Below are 27,489 nucleotides of genomic sequence, written 5' to 3'. Positions count from 1 at the left end.
TGAGTTATCAAAAGTCTATATCATAATGCAGAACACACGTCTGCATTTAAATCTGATTGTAAGTGCAGAAGTACCCTGGATGATATGAGACGCAATCAGCAGGTTCGCTCGTAACTGCAGTCTTGTGTTAATCTTCATATCTTAAAAATGAATTTAATGCATCACTGTTACGTCCAGATACAACACAGCTGAAACTCGGGCAATAAACACTACTTCTTAAAGCACTCAACTGCATCCAATAACTCCTTATCTCAGATGTATGTTTTTTTCCTTTATGTTTAGGAGGCGCAGAGAAAAACTCCAGGCCCACCTGAAGGAGAGTCGCAGTTTGAAAAACTACACTACTAGTTCCCATAATGCCCTAGAAGCCAAAATGAGGGCTTCTAACACCAACCTGCAAATTCATGAGGTGAGTACATGAGATGTTTTTTCTCTCTCTTTTTTTTTTTGGAGCTTATACATGTAAACACATGGAAAACTGACCTCATGCGGAACTCCCGGTGCTCCTGTTTTGTGAAGACTGTTGGCTCGTTTTCACATGGGCATTGCAACCTGGAATGTTTCTATAGGAGCTACAAAGGTTTATGCAGATGGCATTGACCAGTTGAATATCAGCAAATCTAAAAACTGATCATCATTTAAAGCGATGCATTCTCTTATTTACTTACCTCCTTACTTTTAGTTATGGATTTGAAGAGTAAACACAAGTCTGTACTTGTTAGAAATTACTTCTTACAATGAATGTAGCAACATCCAGTTCTCTTCCAAAAAAATTAGTTAAAGCTGGAAATTCAAATTCAGGCTCATGTTTTAATATAAATCATTAGTTTATCATTGTTGTGGTAGTTTTTTTTTTTAATCTCACCCATAGAGGCTGGAGTTTTTTGTAACAGTTATAAAACCGTCCCTGGCTGAATTTCTGGATGTTGTTGGGGGTTTTTAGGTAGGAATTTTAAAAGATAGCCTAGGGCTTCAGGGGTTGGTTATTATTTTTCAGTAAATTAGTTGGCATTAGCAGAAGTCAACAAACGTTAAAACATAAATCTTAATCTGAAAACCAACAAATATTCAAAATGAGATGTCTGCTCCCTAAAGTTATTATCACTGAGCAGACGCACACCTCACACACACCGCAGAGGATTACCATTAGATTTATGGCTGCCTGCAGTTTGTGCATATGAATAAGTATGTATTGCTGTCTCCACCTGGCCACTTGCACGAGGCTTACAGGTCTTCTTGAGAGCAATCGTTCAGTGGTTTGGGAGCATGCTGCTGGCAGCCACTGTCATTCATCATCTTCTCAGTGCTCTGTGTCATCGCGCTCCCAGTTGTGCGTCCAGGAGTAGCTGGCATGGACATGAAAATTACCTTAACGTGACTGTTGCTCCCGGGAGACTGTCCTTGTGTGTATTTGTACACCAATCTGCATAAATTAACCTTAAGCATTTTTTACAGTTTAATCATGTAAATCTCTCAGGCACTTCATTAGGTACACCTATGAGATCTAACATATTCCAGTACAACATCTATACCATGAATTACTGTGTTTCCAGCTTGTGATTTTCTTATCTTTATTGCATAGGTCATAATGGGTGCTGGTAGCGGTCCGCCAGACTGCATTATATTTAAAGTGTTCCAAATATTTTGTCCACTCCACTGAAATTAATACACAAGGGTGTAAAGTATTAGGAACATTTTTAAATGCACTGTTGGTCTATACACAAGGGACTCCATCATAAGCGCATTAATATGCAGAAGATGAATAAATCACTGTGTGGGAAAAGCAGTAGAGATAATTACATTTCATGCTGGCAGTTCATGATACAGCTGACAGATTTATCCTGATTTGTCATCATTGCAAAGACTGTCCTCTGAAAAAAATACATCAGCGGTTGTTATTTCATTAAAAAGCTTGAAATATAATATCTTCACCTGTAATGCCAAAGAAGGAAGTTGTGCAAAATGGGTTGACAAAAAAATAAGATAGATGTCAACCATACCAACTATATCCGAATACATCTTTGGTTTTGACCCCAGAAGCCACAGTTGCACTGTACTAGTTTTTGACACCAGAAAGGCAATGTTGTCCATATTTTATCTGACCTTTTAAAAGAGACCTAAAGTAATACTTAGACTTTGGAACAGTAAACTATGGTGAGCTAACATGTGGCTACAACCTTATACTTACCATACAGTCACCAGACTGGTATCAATATTGTCATCTAAATTTTGACAGCAAGAGAGAAAATGAGAAAATTTCCCCAAATCCTGAAAATCCTTTGTCTATTATGGCATATTTAAAATTTCAGATGACTCTGTTAAACGAATGAGTACAGTTTTGCAAGCATATATAATGTCATACTTGATTTGAAATGCAGAAATTAAGATTCAGATTTTTTTGTATTGACACTTTCATCGCCAAATAAAAATGAGATGAAAATGTCCTGGAGAGACGAGATCCAATCAGAATGAAGCTGTATAGAGAAGCGGGATGATCCAATCAGAAGTATTCTCCTTTTACAGCAAAAACTGATCTGCTACTGACAAATGTTGGGGAGGGGGAGCTCCCTGTTTCTCATGAAATGTGCCAAAATGTCAGCGTTGGACGAACAAAAGAGTCTACATATGGACACGTTTCACATTTAATGTGAAAGCTTTGTAAACTGTGTGGAGCAACTTTCACCAGTAAAACCACGACACACTTTTACAGTTTATATTTAATCAACTTTATCAGTTTTGATATTTTGTTGACTAAAACTAAAATAATTTATATGGCTAATTTATGGCTAAAACTAACTGACAGTTTAATCAAAGTTTGCTGTCAAAATTATCACTGGTACTTTGGATAATGTTCAAAGTATAGTTAACACCACACACATGTCTTTCAGTCATTCTAGTAAAAGTTAATTTAGATTTATCTGTCTGACTGATCTTACAAAGGATAAAGGACCATCTTAGGGTAAAACCTTGGCTTGTACAACCAATTTCATTCAGTTTTATCAGTTTTATAGCACCAAATCACAACAAAACTTTCCTCAGGGTACTTTAAATTGTAAAGTAGAGACCCTACACTAATGCAATTATGTTATGCTACCTCCTCAAACAAATTGGCTCTAATCTAAACCATCCGCTTGGCTTGTCCGTGGTCTCTCTGATGTTTTGGTGTTTCCAAGCTAACCACTGCATTTTAATATCATCCCGACTTGTTGATTTGTCCACCACATGGTTTCCTTTGTCTCTTTTCTTTCTTTCAGCTCCAGACCTTTGATCTCCTAATTTATGAAAAAATAAGTGTGTAAATCCTAAATGTATCAACCATTCCTAAACGGTTAATGCCACATGTTTTTAAAGACTTTGAAAGTTGAACGTCAACATATCAATCACATTTTGATTGTTTCATTTTAATTTTAATATCAGCCTCAAATAAATGTCAACACAGTGACACTCTAGCCCGAAGCCTCCACCTTCAGTTTCAGTTCAGACGATTCAGGAGTGTAAGATATGGCTCGGAGACAGAGTTAACCAGAGTTTGAAAGCAATCTGAAAAATCTGGAGTTTGTGAAGATGGTGTGTCAGGTGCGTCTCCTCACATTACCTTCAAGGTAAGAGGTCTGTCGAGGACAAACATACTGGCTTCCCAAACTAATGTAATGATCAGAGGAATAGCAAAAGTCCAGCCTCCAGCATAACTGCATTGCACAAAATATGCCCAAAAAACAGTCAATATTATTTTGATCTCAAAGAGCAACATTTATATTTCAGGCAAGTAACTGAGGTATTGTTGGAAATTGTGCAGCCATTAGAAGTACATCACATTTCATTTCACTTTCAACCTAAATGTCAGAGTTACTGAAAACAAATGCAAATAGATTTCTGTGTTTATCGACCCGATGAGAGAGAAAGCACAGGAAAACAGATCAGTTATATAGATCAGAAACGAGTCTGGGAAACTTGAATATTTTGTCTGCATACTTATGACTTGAAACTCCTCTCTGATTTTCAGCTGTGTAGCTATTTAACGACATTTTTGTTATCTGTTCACTTTCTTATCTCCTTATATCCTTTCGTTTTATGGAAGTCAATGGGAGGAATGTTGTATTCCTTTTCAACTCTGTCCTTTTCTTCTCGTTTAGAGAAGCTTCATTCAAACTTTAAGTGGGTCACTGTTCTTTATCACAGAATTTCCACTTTGCTATATCTTTTTTTACTTACCTATTTTTTCCAACATCACTCCGATACATGATAATATAAATGGTCCAGTGCATGCGGTGACATCACATTAAATGTCACATCACGTAACATATTCAGCCACACTTGCTAAAACCAACGATTGAAACACCAAAGTAAAACTTTCCCGTTTGTATTGCAACTTTTTTAGGCTCATGTTGCATATGGCATTTCACAACCAAAGTCTCAAAGAGTCTAATCAGCCAGTGGTTTAGCTGATTAGACTACAGCCTAGTTTATCGACAACACAGCTGCTCATTGATTGTCACCGAGGCATTAAGCTCGTCCAATGAAATGTCATGTTGTATTGAGAAAAAAGCTTTTTCTTGTTCTAGTTAAGGAGCCCACACTCGCTCATCTCATTGATGAGAGACCACAGATTAGTAGCAACGCTCTTTTTACTAAAACATTTGTGTTGTTGACAGTGCCTTACAATTTTAAAGGTGTCTTTGTCATTTAATGGATAGTGATTGAAGTGTAAATGACCATTATTGCCTCCCACTTATGGTGCACTTTAAAGTGTTAGAACATTTTAATTATTTTTGTGTTAATTTGCTAAATGTAATGATATTTTCTGCAAAGAATTGAAAAAAAGTAGACTATAATTGAATATCACATATATATATATATATATATATATATATATATATATATATATATATATATATATATATATATTGCATAAATTTGTACAGAAAATTATTTAAAATAAGCACTTTGGCTTTTATTTTCCTAACTGCTTTATTAGCACGGCTCTTGAATTACTGATTGTTTACTGACTCCAAAAAATGTTTTGTGGTGGAAAAACAAGGCGGGTCTTTAGTGCATAAATGTTGCTTTGAAATCTTCTTTTATTTATTTAATTTCTACAACAGTCTTTGGGGAACTTGAATGCAAATGAGCAGCATTTGTTTATTTTGTGCCTACGCACCCAGAATCACATTGATTTCTGTCTGCAGGCAATCAATTACTAAAATTTCTGAAAGGAGAGCAACAAGCATGGGGTCAATGGTGTATCAGGAGCTTACACACACACACACAACAGCCACACACACATTCATTTCTGTGGCATTTCTTCTCTACACAGACACATTTTCATTTTATTATTATACCCAACTTTCATTTAGATTCGTACTTTTCATCTCATTTTGCAGTAGCTACAAGTAGATCTAGACCCCTGTGATCGTGTGGGTCACGCCAAAGTCGGCAGAACATTCCAGCAGTGGCCGGCGATAGAAAATGAACACTTCTGATTAGCACCGCAGGGCCCTTTGTTGGAAGTATTTGATTAAGCAGTGAACTAAAGAGCAGCTCTGAGTGAGTCAGTCTTTCTCTATCAATCAGGTTTTACTACCCTATCATGAATTCTTGAGGTGTCCCACAGAGTCCGTCTGCTATTTCCGCATAATTAAAACTGCCCTGACTTCATCATGAGCGGCACTGTACTGAGCCCGCTATGCTAAGCATGTTTCTGAGACTGAGTGCATGTGTTTAGCTGTGAAACAGTTAAAGATGCCACCATCGCTGCACGAATCATAAAACCATCTCTGGCTCAATCCACATAGTTTGTCAGTGTTTAAAAAAGAAGAAAAAAATTCTAGAGGCATATTGTCCCCATCCTAGAGATTAAAACATCTATTAAAGTCTATGTGCACTCGCTCACACACACACACGCAGCTGTTTTATGCGCTCCACGCACCACAAACGTCCAGACTCGGCACGGAGTCACTGTCAAAGCCATGATTACTTTTGCTGGTTGTATCTGCTCACGTTTATGGAGCTAAAGAGTTTCTTTGCCTGCAGCTGTGCAAGAAAATATTACATTTATATTGATGACCTCTATAAACAGTCAGTATTGCTGGATGACGCATGCACACAGTTTCCAGTTTTTCCTCAGGCGATCTTTCTTAAGCTTAAATCTATTTTCAGACTGAAACAAAATGGCTGCTGAACCTCGCAGAGTCGGCATTAACAGATCGAAGGCACTTTCCTCTCTTTGAGCTGCTAGGCAGTGAACGGGTAAATTCGTTTAACGCAATACTTTCTGTGTTACTGGAAAAGTAAAGCATTTCCCATGACTTACCTTGGGCATTCCTTTAGTTATGACTAGCACAGTTTCACCCACTGAATTAATTAACAGGTCACTGGTGCGATTTTCCCACTCTTAAATGATCGGATTTCCTCATTTAACTGGCCGAGGAAAGAATAATTTCTCACTGGTAGTTTCTGCATCAATTAGCGACTCGGATGTACACGGTGTCAAAACGAGAGCATAGCCTGTGATACAGCTATATGATGATTTGGATTTAACTCATCGTTTCTTAGAAATCGTTTCATTTTTTTATTTCATTCCATGAGGGGAAAACACAGGGGAAGTCTGATTTACTATAGCAGTTGCAGAATGTTTAAAGATTTACAGCAAACCAATCAAAGTAGCAGAGGCCAGAACATGATTTTATGAAGCTTGACAAACCCTGGAGCATGCCACTGCATATAAAAGACGGACATATTACCCGCTGGTTTTTGAAGTCCCATTTTGAAGCCATTTTTCTGTGACATTCTTAGCTTTTGGAAACCAAACATCAAATACCAGGGTTCTGTGTTCAGGAGCCTATATGGTCAATATATATTGTCTAGCTCAACATAGCAATGCCCTAAGGAATATCCTCCTTTTACAGAGGCCTTGAATCAAGCGAGGACTCTTATTCTATGTATTATTTTATGGTAATAAGTGTAGCTCAGTGATAAAAGTTTAACTTTTTTGCAAATGCATTTTGATAATATTCACTGATCATTCTCTGATCATCTGATGCGCCCGCTTCAGTTCAGATGGTAGCCTATATAAAGTATGACACGACTTCTATAACTATAGAAAGTGTGTCGTGGTCTTCGAGGTACAAATGAGGTTTTCCACTGTCTGCATGGTCACATCACCATGGCAGCATCTGTGATGCTAACGAGACTGGTGTCCTGGAGAGGGTCCACTAAAGGGACTGTGTCTGTGACAGTCTTGTTAGTCAGACATCAAACTGTAGAAGACATAAAAGTAAGTTGGAGTAAAGAATTGCACAAAAGTAGGTCTCGCTTACTTTAAGTTACAAAAGTGTGGAAGTTACTGTCTAGACGATGGCGAGATAATGCTGAGGAGAGAAAACTGTCACCACCAGATAGATCCAAACCACTGATACATATGTGTTATAGATAAGAAATCAAATCAGCAGTCCTCTTACATCTTTAAGGCTTTTAAAGTTTAAAGCTCAAAGTACTTTCTTGTGCTGTCCTGTGTTCTTTTGAGGAGTTCGCAGCTGCCATGTAGCTGACTGAGTTTGCCTTGTCAAGCGTATTGTGAAGTGTCGAATCAAAGAACTGCTTTGTTTTATTGCATATCTGTCTCTCCAGAGGTGGAACGAGCAGAAGGAGAGTTAAAAGAAAGAACCTGAGATCCACAAAGTACAATGATAGAGCTAATTTAGACATCCTGCAATGAAGGCTGCAAGATAGAAAGAGGGGATAAGGGATCAATGTGGATGAGAAAGCAAAAGAAAGAGCAGTAAACTGAGAGATGTACTGGAGTTACGCAGGACGAATGGATAGTGGACAAAATGAAGGACGTGGTAAATTTGGTCAGATACCACCAAGACAACTTGTTCACTAGGCCAACAAAAAATGGCAAAATAGTACAAAAAGCAGTCCAGTGATGGGTAACATTACTTTTAAATAACTAAAAATAACATTTTACATTAGAAGATTAATGCACTTAAAAAAAACAATTTTGCTTCAGTGCTACTGAGAAAAATAATATTTTAAGTTAATTTTCTATTACCTTTATTAAACATTACTTTGCAGTTACTTGTCAAAAAGCTTGGAAAGAAAAGTGCGTGGACTTCTTTATGTTGCTTGAAGATGTTTCACCTCTCATCCGAGAAGCTTCTTCAGTTCTAAGAGCAATTGGTGGAGAATCCCAGATTTTTAGCCCTATAGGAGTGTCTCCAAGAGGGTCATGGACCCCCTAATGATCCTCTACCTAATCACATGAGCCAAGGTGTGAAAACGGGTGTAGGTCACAATCAGCCAAAGTTTCAGGTGAACCCACTGTGAGACCTAGCCCCACCCTCTCATGTGATTTGCTGAAATCAAATGGCCCAGGATGTGAGTGGGCGTTAAGGCATCTGGGAAGGGATCTCAAAACTGGATTATAGATGGCAGACAGTTGGTGTCGTAAGCCACCGCCTCTGTTCAAAGATGGTCGTTCACAGTGGACATAGATGCTTCTTTCACTCCTCTTTCAGACCATCTCTCCTCTCTGTCCAAAATGTGAACACTGGCATCCTCGAAAGAGTGACCTTTGTCACCAAATGCTCTTAGAACTGAAGAAGCTTCTCGGATGAGAGGTGAAACGTCTTCAACGTCTTATATTGTGCAGTGTGTTGCCCACTGTCCATCTCTCCATGAATGTAACTATTTATATGAATAGTGAAATAATTGAGCCTAGTCTTAATGTTGTAAAAAGTAATGTTAAGTCAAGTCAAGTGGCTTTATTGTCATTCCAACCATGTGCAGTGGTACAGTACACAGTGAAGCGTTCCTCCAAGACACGGTGCTACATATGACATATAACAGACAATCAACGCAGGATTACATGAAGTGCAATGTGCAAAAATTGCAAAGACGGTGCAACACCAGACAGAACAGAACGATACAGACACACGACAGTGCAGACACACTGGAACTAAGTCAATAATGCTGCCTACTGAGAAGAGTAACTCTAAGTACTTCTATGTTACTACAAACACCTCTTTGCCATTAGCTTGAGTACACTGACTACATTGTCCAGAAGTTGCGTACCCTAGAGTACATTTATTTTTGAGTGTATGGATTTTATTACATTGCATGCCAACAACAAGCTTATTAATTTCCCCTGGAGTAACAATTTGAACTAAAAGCTAGCCAGGGATTTTCTTTTGTCTCACAAAGAAAACCACAAAGGAAAATGTACACACTCACCTGTTAGTAAATGTAAAATCCTTTACAGTACTGTAAATATATGTATATATATGTAAGTACTAGGGTGGTGGGCAGCTGATTGTGTGTTCAGGTTATTACTTTATTAGTGAGAGATGAATTATTATAATTGCAAATGCCTGAATTACACTAAATACAGGAACAAATGGTCTATATCACCTCAGTGTGTAATTTGAATATATTTTTTTAGACATCTGAAAGTGCTTTCGTTGGGTATCACAGTGGGCTCGTCTCATCAAGGTTCTAGGTACAAATCTCTTCTTTGCATTGGAGTCAGTGTCGAGTTTGAATGATCTCCCTGTGCGCACTTCCTCCCACAGACCAGAGATATGCTCTGGTAGTTTTTAAATTAGCCGTAGGTGTGTGAATATGTTGTGGTCTATCTCTATTAGTCCTGTGATGGACAGTCCAACTGTACAGGGTGTACCCCACCTCTCATTCATGACAGCTGGGATGCTCTCCACCTCCCCCCAGGACCAAAAGTTGGATATTCTGTCTCAGATCCATGTCTTTTCTCAGCAGTGTGCATACACGGAGTAACATGCCTGTTTTTCCATTACTTCCCTCGACATGCACCATTATGTAACACATTTGCCATGTTTGCAGCTATGGGACTGTGTTAGTGTATCGCATTAATGTCTGAATAACTCATCATTTCTGGGTTCGTAATATTGTGCAGTATTCCCAGCCTCACACTTTCTTCTTCAGACACTCTCAATCAAACACAATAGTACAAATGGTTTAACATGCCAGAATTAAATCCTCCATTCAATTGGCAGCATTTGACCAGTTGTGCCACTTTACTTCAATTTTTAATATGAAATAATGTAAAAATGCTTTGTGCTGTCAGTTTAGTGTAATGCTGTTTATTTCTTTATGGTAAAATGGTAAATGGCCTGTATTTATATAGCGCCTTCTAGTCCCTAAGGAGCCCAAAGCGCTTTACATATCCAGTCATTCACCCATTCACACACACATTCACACACTGGTGATAGCAAGCTACGTTGTAGCCACAGCCACCCTGGGGCGCACTGACAGAGGCGAGGCTGCCGGACACTGGCGCCACCGGGCCCTCTGACCACCACCAGTAGGCAACGGGTGAAGTGTCTTGCCCAAGGACACAACGACCGAGACTGTCCGAGCCGGGGCTCTAACCGGTAACCTTCCGATTACAAGGCGAACTCCGAACTCTTGAGCCACGATCGCACGATAGCAGAGTCCTAAGAAAACATTCCACTTTGACAGATTTTTTTCTCTTTTCCTGCAGACATCGCCATTTTTTCTTTCTTTCCTTCTTTTTTTTAAACTCACGTTTGTGAATCTCTATACAAGGATGGAGATTTTCTGAGAACAGCAGGTGACTTTTAGGAGTAATTCGGACTTTTGAGAATTAATAAACATATGAAAATGATTCAGCTCTGAAACTTTCATCTTTCATTTTACATGATGTAAAACTGCAAGTTCTAAGTCTCAATGGCAATGAATGCCTGTCAAGGTTGGGTTACCCTTTTCACCCAGGAATGTGGCTGTTCCTGTCCATCGGCCCATCGCAGGAGCTGCGCCATCGGTTGCAAAGCCAACAAACTGTGCACATATCTTTTTTGCAGAAATCCTGCGCTGGTGCATAACTCCAAATCGCAGTTTCACACACTGCAGAAAAACACGGAACAAAGTATGCATTTATACACGTGGCACAGTAACAGTACCAACACACCAACGACTCAGGATCTTACAGTAAATAATGTTCTTCCACATACATTATGCTAGCTGCTAAAACTAGATGTCAGCTTTACATGGAGGAATAGTTTATAACAAATTAAATTTCTAACACCCCTGCATCATAAACATACTACATACCGATTCTTGTTTGGCCTCCTCTGATTTATCTGAACTGCCAAACTATTTTCAAAGAGAAAAACATGTGTAAAACCTGAGCTTATGCTTATAACATTAGTGCTTTATTCGTTCCCTGATTTTGGAGCCCTGGTAATAAATGAAACAACGTAGCTGCATTTCCTTATAAATTTGTAATTCGTAAATTTACCCCATTTCGATCTGGGCCACACTGTGACACACACTCAGTCTAGGGTGATACCTGATGTGTGGCTCCTGCGAGGTTCGCACTACACATCTGATGGAGATGACAACAGATTTATCAGTTATTTACTGTCTTATTGCAAAAAGATTGATGACTCGATCTTATTGCCATTCTGTTGCTGCCTTGACACAGCACAGTTGGTTTGAACACAGCAGCTGACTGCAAGTGGTTTTAGACCTGATTGGCATTCCCAAGGCAGGGAGATCACATGGTTGCAATAATTTTGGTCATGCCGCAGTCTCCGACCACTCTTTAAACTAGTGTGACTATACCCTAGGTTAATCATAAATGCTGTCCTAAAGATGCTTGATAGTTATTTTGCTAGTACACTGCAAAGTTTAATTCAGAGTTCTGCAGCACAGAAGATAAACTAGTTATTCAATAAAAAATAAAGTTATTATAATTTCTGTTTTTTACCCATAATATTCAATTAAAGTCAATTCAGGCTTTTTATAATGTGAATTAAAGGCCCCACAATACTACGATCTCCTATCATCCCTGCACATCCTGCAGCGGTATATAAACATGTAGGGAGGGAGAAGAGGTGAGTGGAGAAGAAGTGCTCAGTGTATGACATGAAATCCTGCAGCAGCCTGAGCCTAGAGCAGCATAACTAAGGGATAACCCCGAGACCCTGAATCATCTTAGTTATGCATACAATCACAATGCAGCAATCCATCTTGGCTTTTTTTTTTTGCCTTGTTGCAACATAAAATATTCAGAAATCAGGGGTATCTGTGACACAGTTCATTGTTGCTTGAAGAGCTGTGGCACAACCAGATGCCTTTGTGCTCTTGAATTCATCAAGATAGCAGCAACCTCCCTCTGTTCTCCACACAGCACAATACACCTCAGTCAGGAAAGAACTGTGTTGTGAAAGGTGGGAGAAGCATAAATTGACTCTTTCACGATCAGCCCCCACAATCAAGGCAGAAGACACTCCCCGTCTTCAGCTAGGGGGGAAAAAATCTAAATATATTATGATTAGAAAGAAGCAGATTCAGTCTGAGCAAACTTTAACATCATATGTTAAAATGCATGTGAAGGATTCGTTCTAACATATTACATTTATTTTGCTTTTTTTCTTCTGTTTCCCCAGTACTGCAAACGGCCATCCCAGTCTCGCCAGGGAAACGTCTGCGAGTCCAGCTTTTCACACTGCAACATCACGACTACGCCACCCAGAAGCTCCAGAGGCACAGTAAAACATCACAGGTATGACATTTAATTGCACATGCAGAGACATCCAGGCTTTATGTTGTACTCCCCCCTCTGTTCACTGCAGAAAACGGTAATAATGCAGAATATAGCAACAGTGGGCAACTTCAGTGTCCTTTCCTGTAATCAGCAGAGACTCAGTGAAGAGAGAAATTGAATTATCCACATTACAGTGCAGACAAAGCTAATTGCTGATTTATAGAAGAATGATAGTAATTATAATTATAGCTATAAACACATTAATAAGCATATCCATAACAGTCATGAACACAGAGGAGATGAGACAGAGATAAAATCAGAAGAACACGAGCCAGCGCAGACATGTATATCCCAGTCGGTCTTTCCTCACAGCGTTCAGCGGTGTGTCAGAGCTGCCTGGGTTTTTGGCATGTTCGTCAGCAGGAATACACTCAAACACGCACACAGGAGTGTCTGCTTCTGAGAGTTCACATTCAAATCCTTGCCAAAGCTGTTTTTTTCTGTTACAGTACACATGAGCAAACACATTCACAGCACTTTGCAGGGAGCTCCTGCAGATTGAGTTTATACATTAGGCCATTTGCCGGTATTTTGATTTCACAGTTCAAGTGAATTTTGGTAAACGAAGCACTGATTTAATGGCAGATTTCATGTCAGCGTGTGTGTGAAAAAGACTTTCAATTTATCATTAAATCTAAACTCAACCCCTTTTAAACACTGACCCAGTTGGAAATCGTCAAACATCATGTGTAATGCTTTTATTTTTGTTAAAGGCAGTTAAAGGCATCCGCCTCTCAGTGCACACATGGATTTCTACCTGTTACTGCTAAGCAACTCCTGGAGCAGCTGGGGGTTAATCTTCTTTCTTCAAGTGGATTCAAGCAGTAGTTGAGATGAGATTTTCCCAGACAAACCAGAAATAGGATCAGACAACCTTCCAACCACAAAGTCCACCTATCTAACCTTTTGGCTAAACTCCTGCAAGACTTTCCTCCCTCCTTTTTCTCTGTGTGGTTGTTCTCTGTGAAGAAAAACACTACTTGGTTGCTCTTACCACAAACAATTTTATTAGCAACCAATCAGGGTTTATTTTTTTGCAACCTCATCAGCTCAGGGAGAGAGTTAGAGGCTATTGTCGGGATCCCAGAGTGTTCTGGGACACCACAGTCTAAAATAGGCAGGAAAAAAAACAGCCCAAGACTAATTCAGTGTTGCAGGATTTATCTCATATAAAAGCCTTTATAGAAAACTCTGCCAGCACTATTAAAAGTCTGACTGTAAGCTTCCAGTTGTTACAGCTAAGAAGCCCATTTTTAGAGGAAAATCTAGTCTTTAAAACTGCAGCGTTTTATGAATGAAAGCTTGAAATGGTGTTTGGACAAAAAAAAGAAAAAACTTTAAAGCTAAACTCAAAATACAAGAGCAGCATGAGGAGGGAATTTGCTTCTTGAGTAAAGCAAGTTTCTTCAAAGGTGTTTTTTCCCCCCTTTTTTCTTCTGATGAAACTCTGAACATATATCTTTTTTCTGCTACATGACCTTCTGTAGTAATCATTTTGGGAACCCTGAAACTTCAGCACGAGGAGCTTTTTATCTATTTTTAATTCTCACTTTTCACACTTTCATGCCAACATCACACAACATAAAGATCGAGGCTTTGGTAGTGATCAACCTTGAATATTTAAAGGTTCAGCCAGCAAATGGGGGTGGAGCCACTGGTGTGTGATTTTTATAACATGACAGAATCAGCATACACATGACGTTAAAGATGATGAATGTGCTCAGAAAGAATGTTAGAAGCAATTCGGCTTTTTAACTTACGAGGTGAACAACTGCTGAACAGCACAGAGAGAGTAACAAATATAGAGAGGTGTTCCTGGGCCAGAAGAGCAAGAGCTTGCTGCAAAGCAATACTGTACATAGATGTTCTGCTAGGCCAAATAACATGAACTGAAAAAGACTGATCATATCCAATGAAGAATGTTCTAAGCAAAATTAGAAATGTCATTTAAAAAACTGATCTAAAAACATAGACTTGAACAAACGCACACACGAGTTAAACCTGTATAAAGTAGGACCAACACGGGAAGCAAGCAGCAATGATGATGTGACCAGTGGAATTAGCACCTTGAGGACCAATGGATGAACTTGCTGCTAGTAACCTGAAGTTGGGGAAGTTTTAACTTAAACTTTTCCCAAGTTCAAAACAAGTAATTAAAGCAATGACAAATGAGAGTTGACTGATATATGAGCAGCTAGTAAATAAATACACGGGAGGGTTACCAATGTAGCAACTGGAACCGGAAATGAACATTAGCAACATGCCAGCTGCAAGACGCAAATCAAAATGAGAGCTGATCAAAACAGAGCTGTAAGAATCAGTGTGCACTGCTAGCATAACATTAAAGTGTAACATGCCAGCACACGTAACTGTAAAACACTAATTAAACAGCGCAAATGCTCTTTTTAAATTAATTTTACTTCTTTTATCTTCCTCAGAAGCAGTTCCCTGTCTCACAGCCCCGACCAGAGAATCCGGGCAGCCCATTGGTCAGCTCCTCGCCGGACTCCACCCATACCCAAAGGAAGATTAAACCCAATTGGAGTTTCCAAGTATTCTGGCCCCGCCTACCAGCACCTTCAGGAAGTGGACTCATCTGAGAAGGAAGCAGAAGCACAAAGAGGGTGAGAATTTACTGAAGGCAGATATCTGCAAATTAAAAATGTTAATCCACATAAAAGAATAAATATATATACACTACCAGTCAAACGTTTGGACACACCTTCTCATTTAATGTTTTTTCTTTATTTTTACTACTACAAATTGGAGATACATACTTAAGACATCAAATATATACAAGATATATGGAGTTATGCAGCAAAGAAAAAAATGATTAATAACTCTAAATACGTAAATATTTATAATTTAGATTCTTCAAAGTAGCACTGGCCAGCCTTGGCCTTCTCTCAATGAGTTTCATGATGATGTCACCTGAATTGGTTTCACGTCACGGGTGTGCCTTGTCAGGGTTCATTTGTGGAATTTTTTGCCTTCTTAATGGGGTTGGGACCCTCAGTTGTGTTGTCAGAAGTCAGGTTGTTACACAGCTGACAGGCCTATTTGTCAACTGTTATGACAAGAACCAATCAGCTAAGTAAAGAGAAAGGACAGTCCATCATTACTATAAGAACTGAACTAAATTGCAGTAAATTCCCCAAGTGCAGTCACAAAAACCATCAAGCACTTTGACAAAACTGGCTCACATGAGGACCGCCCCAGGAAAGGAAGACCAAGGGTCACCTCTGCTGCTGAGGATAAAGTCAGCCTCAGAAATTGCAGATAAATGCCAAACAGAGTTCCAGTAGCAGACACATCTCTACATCAACTGTTCAGAGGAAACTGCACGAATCTGGTATATGGTCAAATAGCTGCTAGGAAACCACTACTAAGGAAAAGCAACAAACAGAAGAGATTAGTCTGGGCCAAGAAACAGAAAGAATGGACATTAGACCAGTGGAAATCTGTGCTTTGGTCTGATGAGTCCAAATTTGAGATCTTTGATTCCACCCGCCATGTCTTTTCGCAATGCAGAAAAGGTAAAGGGATGATCTCTGCTTGCATGGTTCCTACCGTGAAGCACGGAGGGGGAGGTGTGCTGTGTGGGGATGCTTTGCTGGTGACACTGTTGGGGATTTATTCAAAACTTGAAGGCACACTGAACCAGCATGGCTACCACAACATCCTGCAGCGACGTGCCATCCCATCTGGTTTAGTTGGACCATCATTTATTTTTCAACAGGACAACGAAGGAGAGTGATGGAGTACTACACCAGAAGGCCTGGCCTCCACAGTCACCTGACCTAAACCCAATGGAGATGGTTTGGGATGAGATGGACCGCAGAGTGAAGGCAAAAGGGCCAACAAGTGCTCAGCATCTCTGGGAACTCCTTGAAGCCCATCGAGAGAATGCCAAGAGTGTGCAAATCAGTAATCAAAGCAAAGCATGGCTTTTTTGAAGAATCTAAAATATAAAACATGTTTTGAGTTATGCTGTGTTTGGTTTTCTCCAAACAACACACAGTGCATTATGGCCAGACATTTCCACTTTAGTCCCATCTTTCCAAAGGACATTGTTCCAGAAGTCTTGTGGTTTGTTCAGACACACATGTGCTGCTGTGTTCTTTTTAAAGAGAGAGGCTTTCTCCTGTCAGCCCTTCGAAACTAACACGTTCACTTGTCTTCTAATTGTACCGTCATGAACTTTGACATTTAACATATTAAATGTCTGAGGCCTGTAGAGTGTGACAGGTTTTAGGTGTAAGGACTGCTTCAAGATCAAGGATGGCTGGAGATTTTAGTCACATCTCATTCTTGGGTTTGTTTGGAGTTTTCTTAGAATTCTTTTATTCTGTATCTTCCAAATGCTGAGTCATTTCAATTTAAAAAAATCACTAACTGAAAAATGCAGCCCTGCTACAGACAAAGCTGTGTGTTTTCAAGAGCGAATATTTCAAAGTCAGTTCTGTTTTTATATTTTTAAACGCCAGCATTTTTTTCTTTTTTTGTACTTCTCTTTCTCCCGTTCATCCATTTTGTTTCCACTCTGCTGAGAAAAGATAAAAAAGAGATCACATTATGTCGTGGTCTGCAGCACTGTGGCACAGGTTCAAGGGAAACATTTCACCTGGTGTCCGTGCTTTTAAGGACTAGATTCAGACTGGACATTTGCATCTTGTCGTACTCCGACTGTCGGGTAAATCACAGTATTCAAATGTAGCCCTCCTGTGTTACATATCTCAGACGTATGTGCTTAGCAGCCAGAGCGAATGATTAGCAGAAATGTATTCGGTGTGAAAGGTGCTGTGCTATGACCCATTTTTTTTGAGGGGGGAATCGTGAGTCACTGCTTTACCTACCTGGACTGGCAAGCTTCACTTCAGGCATTCAGGTCCCAACAGTCCCAGCTCAGGATTAATCTCTGCATGACCTACATGCATACTAAAATAAAGAGGCAGAGGAGATGGACACAGCTGGACAAAAAGCTCTCACTCGTATAACAGCGTATAAAAATTCAGTGATGTGCATTGGAGGTGAGCTCCCCCTGCTCCTGAAGCTTTATTTACACATCATTTGCATGAACATCACTAAAGAGCGACTCTTGACCTGCATAAGTGTGTCTTTAATCAAATGGCCCTTTCAAATGGCCCTCGGGTCAACTCAAGTGTTTCCTGCAAATCCTAAAGTCCACCACCAGAAATGAAAATGTCAAACACGAATTTAACAGAATCAGTTACTTATTTGTTACATTAATGTAAAAAATCATAGTTATTCTTATAGATTTCAGTTGTTTAATTTAAGGAATGCAGCAAACCCACCGTAATCACCACCAGAACTATTTCAGCTAGCTGTGTATTGATATACTGATGGCTAAAACAAGACAACTGACCCAGTTTGGTTCGGCTATGAAGTCTTCATTTCACAACCAGTTTTCCTTTTTTGTGTTCAAAATTTTCTGAACTTACAAGATGACTTTAAAGAAATTGTACAGATCTGCTACATAACCAGAAACAGGCTATTTTACAGAGAATTCATCTCTATAAATAATATGCAATGTCTATATGCAAGGACCAAGATTTATAGTCCAAGTCTTATTAACCAAACACGTTTGAGGAGACTGTTGATGCATGCTAGAGAGCCATTGCATTTGCTGAAGTGCAATCTTAAACCATTTTTCTTAGTGTTTTTTTTTTTTTTAATTATCTACATTCTTCAACAACAACAGAATACACAGTAAGAGCTCTCAGCCTGGATATGGCTGTACTGAAATCCCCTTATTAACCATTACATGCTCAGTCAGCAGATTAATCAGTGGCTTCCTAGATTTAAAGTGAAGTAACTGTCTGGTCAGAACAAGTGCTCTCCAAGAACCAAAGTGCCCACATGAGCTCAAGTGTTCTCTGATCACAAAACCAGTCAGCTCATATGTTAACCCAAGGCTTCTGTGGTTGCTTAAATGTCCTCTGGTAAGCCTGGTAAGGACTCTCTGATTGGGCCAAATAATTCCTCTTTTTAGCCCAAGCAGTCCGTGATAAACAAACCCTGGCCAACCAGACTTGGATTGGTCAAAATGTCATTAGCTTCAGATTTATCTTGGTTATCAAAGAGCTCCCACTGGTTGTGATGTGCATTCTGCTTGATCTAGGTTTAAGCTTAAATTGAGTAAAGCATTAGTTTAGGCGGGCCAACATCAGAGTATGGGGAAGGAGGACCAGAAGAGGATGCTATAGGATAAGGTGAGATAGAGCCAGAGGAGCTGAAAGGCTGAAAGAAGAAGAATCCGAGTGCCCGCATTTGCTGCACATCTAGAAGATGCTGTAGCTCTCCTTTTCATATATATATGTTAGTCTGTACAATAGTACTGGCAGGTTAAAGACAAAGCCCACATAGTGTCTGAATCCGCTGATACTGGCCAATCTACATTTGCCATTCATGTGTGCTGCCTCCTGCATGCTCTGTGCTGGCAGTTCCCCTCACGTAAGTCACACAAAGTACTTGTTGTAGTTTCATGATGCAGGCTTGGTGTAAGGAAAGGATAACTGGGAAATATCCTGGGTTGATTGTTTCAAAGTTGTCCAATGTTCATGTGCAGAAAAACAAACAAACAGCAAAGAACAGCTTAAGTACCCTTCGGTGCTCAAACTTGGCTCAAATCCTTCTGCCCCTGTCCAGAGAGTATCCGTGCGCTCCACTGCACTGCATTCCAACTCCCTGTCATGGAAACGCACACTCATGCATGCTTTTACAGATGCTGCATGAAAATCCCACATAGTTTGGGTACGAATGCGTGAGCAGGTTGTGCAAAATATACAGGAGGTCATGCTTACTCGCTTACTCACGCATACGCTTACTCAGTCTCACACTTGGCACTCACATGCTCAAACACATGTATTCAGACTGAGTCACTGACCTGCACGCACTCGCTCACTTACTCACTTATTCGCCATCTAATGTAAGATTTCACATAAGAGCAGGTGGACCGAAAGACAGCAGCATCGCTCTCCCATAATACGGTTGTCTGGGTTGCCATGGAGACATTTGACCACTGCTGCATAGAGTCTGAGTGAGATAGAGAGGCATAAGCTCCGTGATACAAGTAGTTTCTTTTTTTAAAATGCAGTAACCTTTAAGAAAACAGCAGCAAAGAAGTAAAAAGTCATGAAAGAGAAGATAACGTGACAGTTTGGAAATGCTTTAAAGAAAGGCTGCTCGTTTCTTTTTCACACCTCTCTGAGAAAACTAGTGTTATCTCAACAAAATGGATGACGGGGAGACAGAATGTGCTGTGTTATAACTGCTATTTTAAGATAAAGTTTTCCCCGAAATGGCTGACGGAGAGAAGTTGCATGAATTTATTTGTGTTTTCTTTTTCTGTGGGACATGCTGGATTTTCCCTCCTCTCGATTTGTCGTATATGCACAACCTTCAATTAGAGAAAACACTGCTTTTTTAAGTCTTGATGAGTAGGCGTGCACACCTACCTGCAAATACAAATGCACACATGCTCCTTCTTTGTACATTTCTCACTGTTACAAGATGACTGCGTCGTTTAACAAAGGGGATCGTATTCTGAATTTATCAACAGAAACAAAGGATATATTAAGAAATGATCTGTAGGGCAATAGATTAATGAAAATGGCTGTTAACACTTGTACATGTAATGAGCTCCCATTAAAGATAAAAGGCTGGTCACTTATCTCACCTCACTTGCACACAATCTCTCTGTAATTCCCCCGTAGCTGCTGCCGCTTCGCTCCGGGGTCTATATTTGAACTGTGCTTCATAGACTTTTGCAATCTGATTGTGTTTCAGCCCATCAAAAGAGAGATTTGTCTGTGAATGTTATCTTGGGAATTAGCACCCTCGCATCATCCTCTCTTATCGCTTGCAGGATTCTCTCTGTGGGCCCACTAAACCTCCGCTGTGGTTTTCGGAGAGGTTTTCATGTCTCGGAAAAACACTGCGAAGATAAAACAAGGATGCGATTTCCTTTGAGTCTGAAAAGGCACCTTCTCCACCCACCGCTATTTTTGCACACTTTGATGGAGAGCGGAAGCGTGTGTGATGTGGGTATCATAAGGAAGAGGACCCCAAGTTGAATCTGGACATGGCAGTAAAGGCTAGGCTTTGCAGAGGATTATGAATTATTACACAAAGATAATGCAGCTGTGCTCTAGATTACAGCTGGATTTAAACACTGATAATGCTGAGGGGAATGGTCAGTCCTGGAAAGAGGACGAAAGCGTTTATGTTCAAGAAAGACAGAATAACAAGACCCAAGTGATACTGTTGCACAAAAAATCAGACTTCTCCACACTTTTATTCATTTTCCATACAGACGCTCGCCATAATTGACACAAAGAAAGTAGAGGCTAAAGTTGCAATGGAGATAAAAGTGTGGAATAACAGTAGTGGTTTAATAAGCAGTTATTGCCTTTATTGAGCTGATACAGGCAGGTTAGTGCCCGCTTTCTGCATAAGTGAGATTTTTATATCTATATAAAGAAGACAAAAGAATCCTCTGATTGCAAAAAGATTGCGTACAAGTCTGTGAGAAAATGACCCTACTTCTTACTCGATTTATGGTGTCGGTAAATATTTTGCTAACATGTTTATGCTCTCAGTTATTACACCCAAGTATTAGCTTTTACAGCAGCATTTTTTTGCCTTGTAATGTATAGGAGTTATTTACCAACTATGGCAGGTATGTGCGTTAGCATCTGGACACGGTGACAGCCAAAGCGTCAAACTTACACCCTCAAAGACGTCCAACATTCTCTGGTGCTTAGATCCATCTTTTTGCACCTTATTGCTGACTAAATATTAGTTAGGTTTCATTTTTTTTCCACCATGTAACTGTAAGCCATTGATCGATTTCTGCTTGAAAGTTCATGATTTCCACCCAGTGCCAGCATTTACAAACATATAAGGGTGTAAGTCATGTTTGTGGGCTGTGATCTATGTGAGTTCTGTGCCAGAGCTTCAGTTAGCAATCACAGGTTAATCATAAATCACAAATTATCACAAATAATCATGATTTTATTTTAATATCTTCAACCATAAGCTTTTCCTAACTATTACCTAGAGTTTTATTAGCCCAATATCAACTTTGTCTTTGCAACAACCAAATTTCAGGGCGTTCCAAACGACAGTGTCTGACTGGTATCTCAGTGTCCCTTTCCCTCTCTTCCAAAAACTTCTCACACATCTATAACCTCTGCATCTAAACTGCTATCTTCACATGAATATGAAAATGCAACGAGGCTTGTATATGTCTGTGTATTAGCAAATGTTCATCAGTATTGCTGTTGGAGCAGTGCAACAGGATAAGTGACAGCAGTGCATCTTTGCATCAAAAATAATCCAAAGTCAGACTTGAAATGAAAATGTCAGAAATACTGATGGTTTCGGTCTCTCTTGGCAGTCAGCTTTCACACCCCAAAGTTAAAACTGTTCTGTATTCTCACTGTGAGGAAGCTAAAAGCAGTGGCTCCTGTTACGTTGCTGTCTCACCACACCTTTTACTTTGAATGCTCTGACAACAGATAAATAAATAACACTCCAGACAGCAGTGTTTTTCACTCCGTGAGCCGATCTCTGCCTGCAACCTGGTTTCTTGTGTTCATGTAAATGCCGCCACTGATTGTGAAAGAGTAGCGGGCACACAATGAAAGGTATAATCTGGCTAGCCTGAGCATGAGGACAAACAAGCTAAGGCTAACGGGAACAGACAGACTAAATCGGTAGAGCACAGAAATGGAGATGGACTGAAATATTGATTTACCCAGCAGCGCCATTTGAACATACAGTACTATACACGGGATGTTGACAGGTAAAGCAGCACAAGTCAGATTTGTGAAAACATTAAAATCTGAGGAGTGAGATGCAGGCACTGAGTATTATGGTGCTGATTTAAAAACGTGAGTGCTGTTTTGCACTTTATGTGCACAAAAGCTTTTCAAAGTGAACGATCTTGACCTAAAACTGCTTTCTGCTTTTTTTTAAGGAGAAAAAATTAGCACACATGATGTGACTGCCTCAGTCGTCCTTGAGCAAAGCTCGCCACCTTAAACACACACTCTCCAACACATACACAGTCATTAAAATCAATAATTAAAAAATGAACTCTCTGTTACCTCCTTACTTATGTAAAGGAGTTGAGGGGTTTTTTGAGTGCGTGTGTGCAGACTTGGATATAAAGAGATGAAAGAAAAATGTCAGACTCATCTTCTTCCCCCTCCGCATCCGTGGTTAGCCTGTGAGATGGCAGAGGGCGGAGAGCTGCGCCTGTGTGTATTCTGTCAGGGCTTCAGCGTGGGAGTTTGAAAAAGCGATTGAGTTGAAAACACACCCGAGACACAATGACTTCTCCAAGTGAAGTGTGGAACTTTTTATCCAGCTGAATAACCTTCACTCCTTTCCTTTTCCTTTTTTGTCTCTGTCTTGTTTGTCTTCATTCCCCATTTTCCTTCTTCTCTAGTGTCCAAGTGCAGGGAGAGAACCAGTGTGATGACACCAGACAAGATGCCTTCCTACATATGCAAGCTCCTGCGATGGAGGCATTGTCGCCATCGCCTTGGAGCGGCTGCGTGGAGGTACGCGCACATCTGTGTCCTCCATCCGAGCACAACGAACCCAATCCCACCACCCGCAGCCTGAGAAGGCCGGGACGCCGTCAAAGCCACTCCCCACCTCCCCCGTTCCGCTCCTGCTCTATCCCCATCATTCCATCTGTGCAGTGTCACCATGACAATGAGGTGTCTTGCATGCAAACCACCCCAGCGACCACAACGATGTCAGTCACCTGTGGGGCCACGCCTTGCAAGGAGGAGAACAAAGAGAAGGCAGCGCACGCCGCGTTGTTTTCATCTTCCTGCTCGTCTGCCATTGGACGGCAGCAGGACGAGGTGGCCCTGCTGCTTGAAGAGGCACAGGAGCAACTCAGGGCGTTGGCGCTGGCTCACAGGAAGCAGGAGGGGGGCGGAGTCTTCACCAGCACCTCGACGGTTGCGCTGGTGGAAGCCAGAGAAACTGTTTGCTTCCTGAACGTTAACGGAGGAAGTGTCGGGGCGCTGAGCTGTAACGGACCCACGCAGACCCAGCTACTCAGCCCCAGCCTATCACACAGAGACCTGGGCCAAACCGGCCAATGAGAGGGCGCGATTTAGGACATTCACTTACTGTTTTACACTGTCTGACAGACTCTGGTGTTCTGCATCTGTGGGATGAGAATGAAAATGCTGAATTAAAAAATAAAAAATAAAAATGTAATATCATGGATAATCTGAAAATGTGCTGATGATATGCATACTGTATGTACACGAGCATACAAACACTTCTCGAGTGGCCGCCTTTACACCGCCTGACAGTATGGAAAAAGAAAAAAATATTTACATGCATTTATTTACGAAACAAGAGAAACACTTCTACTTAGACAAAAAGAAACCAAATAGTCTGTCAAATCCATGGTGTTTTTAATTGTAAAAAGAATATATAAATATATATATATAAATATATATGGATATAAATATATGGAATTCAAAAGTGACCAAGTAAAAGTTGAAGAACACAGGAATGATGTAACTATTTTTGTTTGTTTTTTTCGTTCTCTCGGTTTTGTATTCTCACATTTTGGTTCTGGCTCGATGAAGAACTCCATTAATGTCCCGCCGCACGTCCACAAGTCGTGAATCGGATCCTGCGAGCCTGCGCGGAATCAAAAACGACTAACGAGAAAAAGGAGCCACCACACCATTTTCACCCCCCTTTGCCTTTTGAAAAACTGTTACCCAGCCAAGAATTACAACACAGCCGTCTGTGGTAATCAAAAACACTTTGAGGATTTACGACGCAAAACAAAAACTCCCCAGCTTTGTGTGTGCGCGTGTGTGTGTCTGTGCTGGGAAGCCACGAGGGAAGAGACAAAGAAAAACTAGGGTTTCTTTTGGAGCTACTCGGATTTGGGAGGGCAGATTGTTGAGATACTGACTCCGGTTTGGCCAGTGTTGGAAACCAGTCTAGATTATTTTTGTTTTTATTACAAATTATATTTTCACACTCATATGCACACACGCTCGCCTGTGAATTATTATTTGGTTGCTTGAACGAATGAACAGAAGGACTGAGAAGGACAGTGGGCTGCAGGGCTCTACGGGAGTGAATGTTTGTTTTGTTTTCCATTTTTTTGGTTGTTAATGAACAATGCTGCTTTCTGGGGCTGATGGGAGGGACAACCACATGGTTTTGGTATTGAAACAAGAAATAAATGTCTCTATGTTGTATCCTATGAATTGGAAGCTTTTGAATCTCTGTATGAAGTTACAGCCAAATGTCTCTGGTGTCACAAAGTATAAAAACAATGGTTGCAATTCTGGTAAAGAGTTTTCCAAAATAACTGTTGTTTTGATTGATTGCTTGAAAGACAGCAACCTGCCCGTAAATGCATGCTGGATAACATCACTCTGAGGGTTTACACTGACAGTGTTACTTTTGACCTTTTCACAACTTCACCAGCTTGAAGACATCTGGGATCAGCATTCATGAAGCACTTTATTTTGTGGAGCTCCTGGTTTTCTGTGCACTGAATACCAAAATGTTTGAAAACACGGTGTCATTTCCAAATTCCATCTTCTCCATTTGTGGACAGCTACAGCCATGTTTAAAAATTAAGCTAAAGACTCATCAAGCAAGCAGGCAAGAGGTGCACTAAGTAGGAGATGTACCAAATTTGAATCAGATGTGGTGTTTACTTTTTAATGAATTGGCCTTCATAAAAATGTGCACAACTGTGGGAAAGCACAGGAATTTGTTTTTCAGGCAGAGAAAAGCAGCATGTGTCTGGGAATGTGTTGGGATTCAATCAAATCCTTTTGGCACAACTGCAAACTTATATAAAACCTAACAAAATGAAATAGAATCAATAGTTAATAGCATTTTAAATAAAGTATATTAGACTCAAGAATAAATGCAACTTAATTGTAAAAGTGAACTAAATCTTGAACTTTGCACAGAAAAAAAGTAGCAAGATACACTTCTTCTTCTTCGACGTGGCTTTAAAGCCATCAGAATCTCTAAAACAAGGAAATGATGACCTGCTTTTAGAGTTTTGCTAGTACATATGAGCCAAACATGACCTGTAATTTATTGCTTTATGTTTCCAGACACAGATTCTCATATGTATGAATCACACTGACATATTTCCCACATCCTAAAAAGGGGGGGGAAATCCACAATTGGTGGTTTTGTTGGTGGTGGAAATCATTTTGTTGTTTGCAGCAGAGACTCCAGTTCAACAGTTCAAGTCACAAACTTCAAAGATTTTCACACATTGTTTGTGTTTCTTTTTTATTGTGTTATTAATTCAAACTGCATTAGTAAGATGTAGGTGTTTTAAACTACTGGGTTAGGTCTACTTAAAACTACAATAACTCCAATTCTTTCAAGCACGGTTTCTTGGTTGCCATGGTGATGCATCCCTGATATGTGCTCCCAACATAAAACTTACTTCTGTTTATAACTATTCTAAAAATAAATTTACTTATAAAGTCGCTTTTTTGCATGACAGTCAGCACGGCATCTTTTCATGACTATTTCACAGTTTCTTTGAGCCTCAGCTCGGATAACACATGAAAACCCTGAACAGTGTTAACGACAATCAAACATGCAGTATTTTTTGTTAGCCTCGTGTCTCTCCGTGACACTTTCCCGTACACATGACCAACGCTCCTGATTCATTAGACTAAGTTCAAAGCAAATTTGAACTCTTTCAGCGTGCACTTTTCAGATTTCTCACAATGGGGATTCTCTGTTATAATTCACCCTTTGCCATTTTTTCTTTTAATAAATGCCTGAATGGCATGGCTAAATCTAATTCACACATAGAAAAAATAGTCTATATCCGGCTTGCTTTAATTCTTTGTTCCTTTCTTTATTTGAAGGCTTATGTTCCAACTAAACCCTCAAAAAGGTTCTTTTCTAATTTTCTCTGAAATTTTGGCTGTTTGACACTAATGTCCAACTATAATTTCTTTACCCACAGAAAGTGCTAATGGCTTGGAATGTGGAGGCAGAAAAAAAACGTGGATTTCTTCATTTGTGTGATTGCTAGCTTCACTGTGAGCTTTTATCAGGTTAAAGTCTGAAAGCACTGTGTAAATTTGAGTTCTTGTCTGAGCCATGCAACTGGACTCTGCATCAAATACCAGTTTTTACAACATTTATGAAATGTTTTAAAATTAAAAAAGAAAAAAAAGGCAAAGCTTTGGAGGCTCAAAGAGCAGTAAGTCATGGCCTGAAGACAAACAGGCATTTCCATTTAACTGACACTTCTATAAGAGTTATTACTGCACCTTGAGAAAACTGTAATTACTTTTGGCATGCAGGTACTTCTGCACAATGTACATCTGAGCATAAGCAATTATACAACAGAAGAGAGGGAAAAACTAATTTAATGGAGACGTCTCTGCTTTCCTCTCTGAACATCTTTAAATGGTTTTCCTAGCAACTGAAGGTCGCTTGCTGCATAACTTCACATTGTGCTAGTCATGAGAAGCAGCAAAGTAAGAGAAATGAGGATGTGTATTTGATTAGAAAAACTTGATTGACTTTCTTTTTATTACTCAAAGATTTAGAGAGCATATCTGCCTCTCTTCATTAGAGTCAAAATGCATTTAAAGTTTAATTAGGTGTGTGTGAGGTGTATGTGTGCAAATTGACTATAAAAAAGAGCAAAGACTGCATTTAACCATGTGCTGTAAAGAATTCATAGACAGCAATTTAATTTCCGTTCTCTTTATTTTTCTCCAGCAATAATGCCTTGTTTACCATATACCATCAAAATCGTTAACTCCAAAATCTTAAACATTTCACAGCTAAGACAGGATGACTGG

General features: G+C 39.9%; 1 protein-coding gene across 3 annotated transcripts in view; it reads left to right on the top strand.

The window, feature by feature from the left end:
- nrg3a (neuregulin 3a) overlaps nucleotides 1-26,233 on the top strand; it is a 336,802-nt gene extending 310,569 nt beyond the window's left edge. The window contains exons 7-10 of one of the 3 annotated variants that reach the window (XM_019367053.2): nucleotides 283-409; nucleotides 12,447-12,562; nucleotides 15,043-15,228; nucleotides 23,082-26,233. In XM_019367053.2, coding sequence (XP_019222598.1) covers nucleotides 283-409; nucleotides 12,447-12,562; nucleotides 15,043-15,228; nucleotides 23,082-23,754 — 1,102 coding nt within the window. In that variant the 3' untranslated portion in view covers nucleotides 23,755-26,233. The remainder of the gene's footprint in view (nucleotides 1-282; nucleotides 410-12,446; nucleotides 12,563-15,042; nucleotides 15,229-23,081) is intronic. The other 2 variants (XM_025897549.1, XM_005473727.4) reach the window with 2 other exon arrangements.
- The last annotated feature ends 1,256 nt before the right edge of the window (nucleotides 26,234-27,489 follow it).

The sequence above is a fragment of the Oreochromis niloticus genome, linkage group LG13 (assembly GCF_001858045.2).
Source record: "Oreochromis niloticus isolate F11D_XX linkage group LG13, O_niloticus_UMD_NMBU, whole genome shotgun sequence".
Classification (NCBI taxonomy): domain Eukaryota; kingdom Metazoa; phylum Chordata; class Actinopteri; order Cichliformes; family Cichlidae; genus Oreochromis; species Oreochromis niloticus.
The sequence above is the reverse complement of the archived record's forward strand: the minus strand, read 5'-3'. Positions and strand labels throughout refer to the sequence as shown.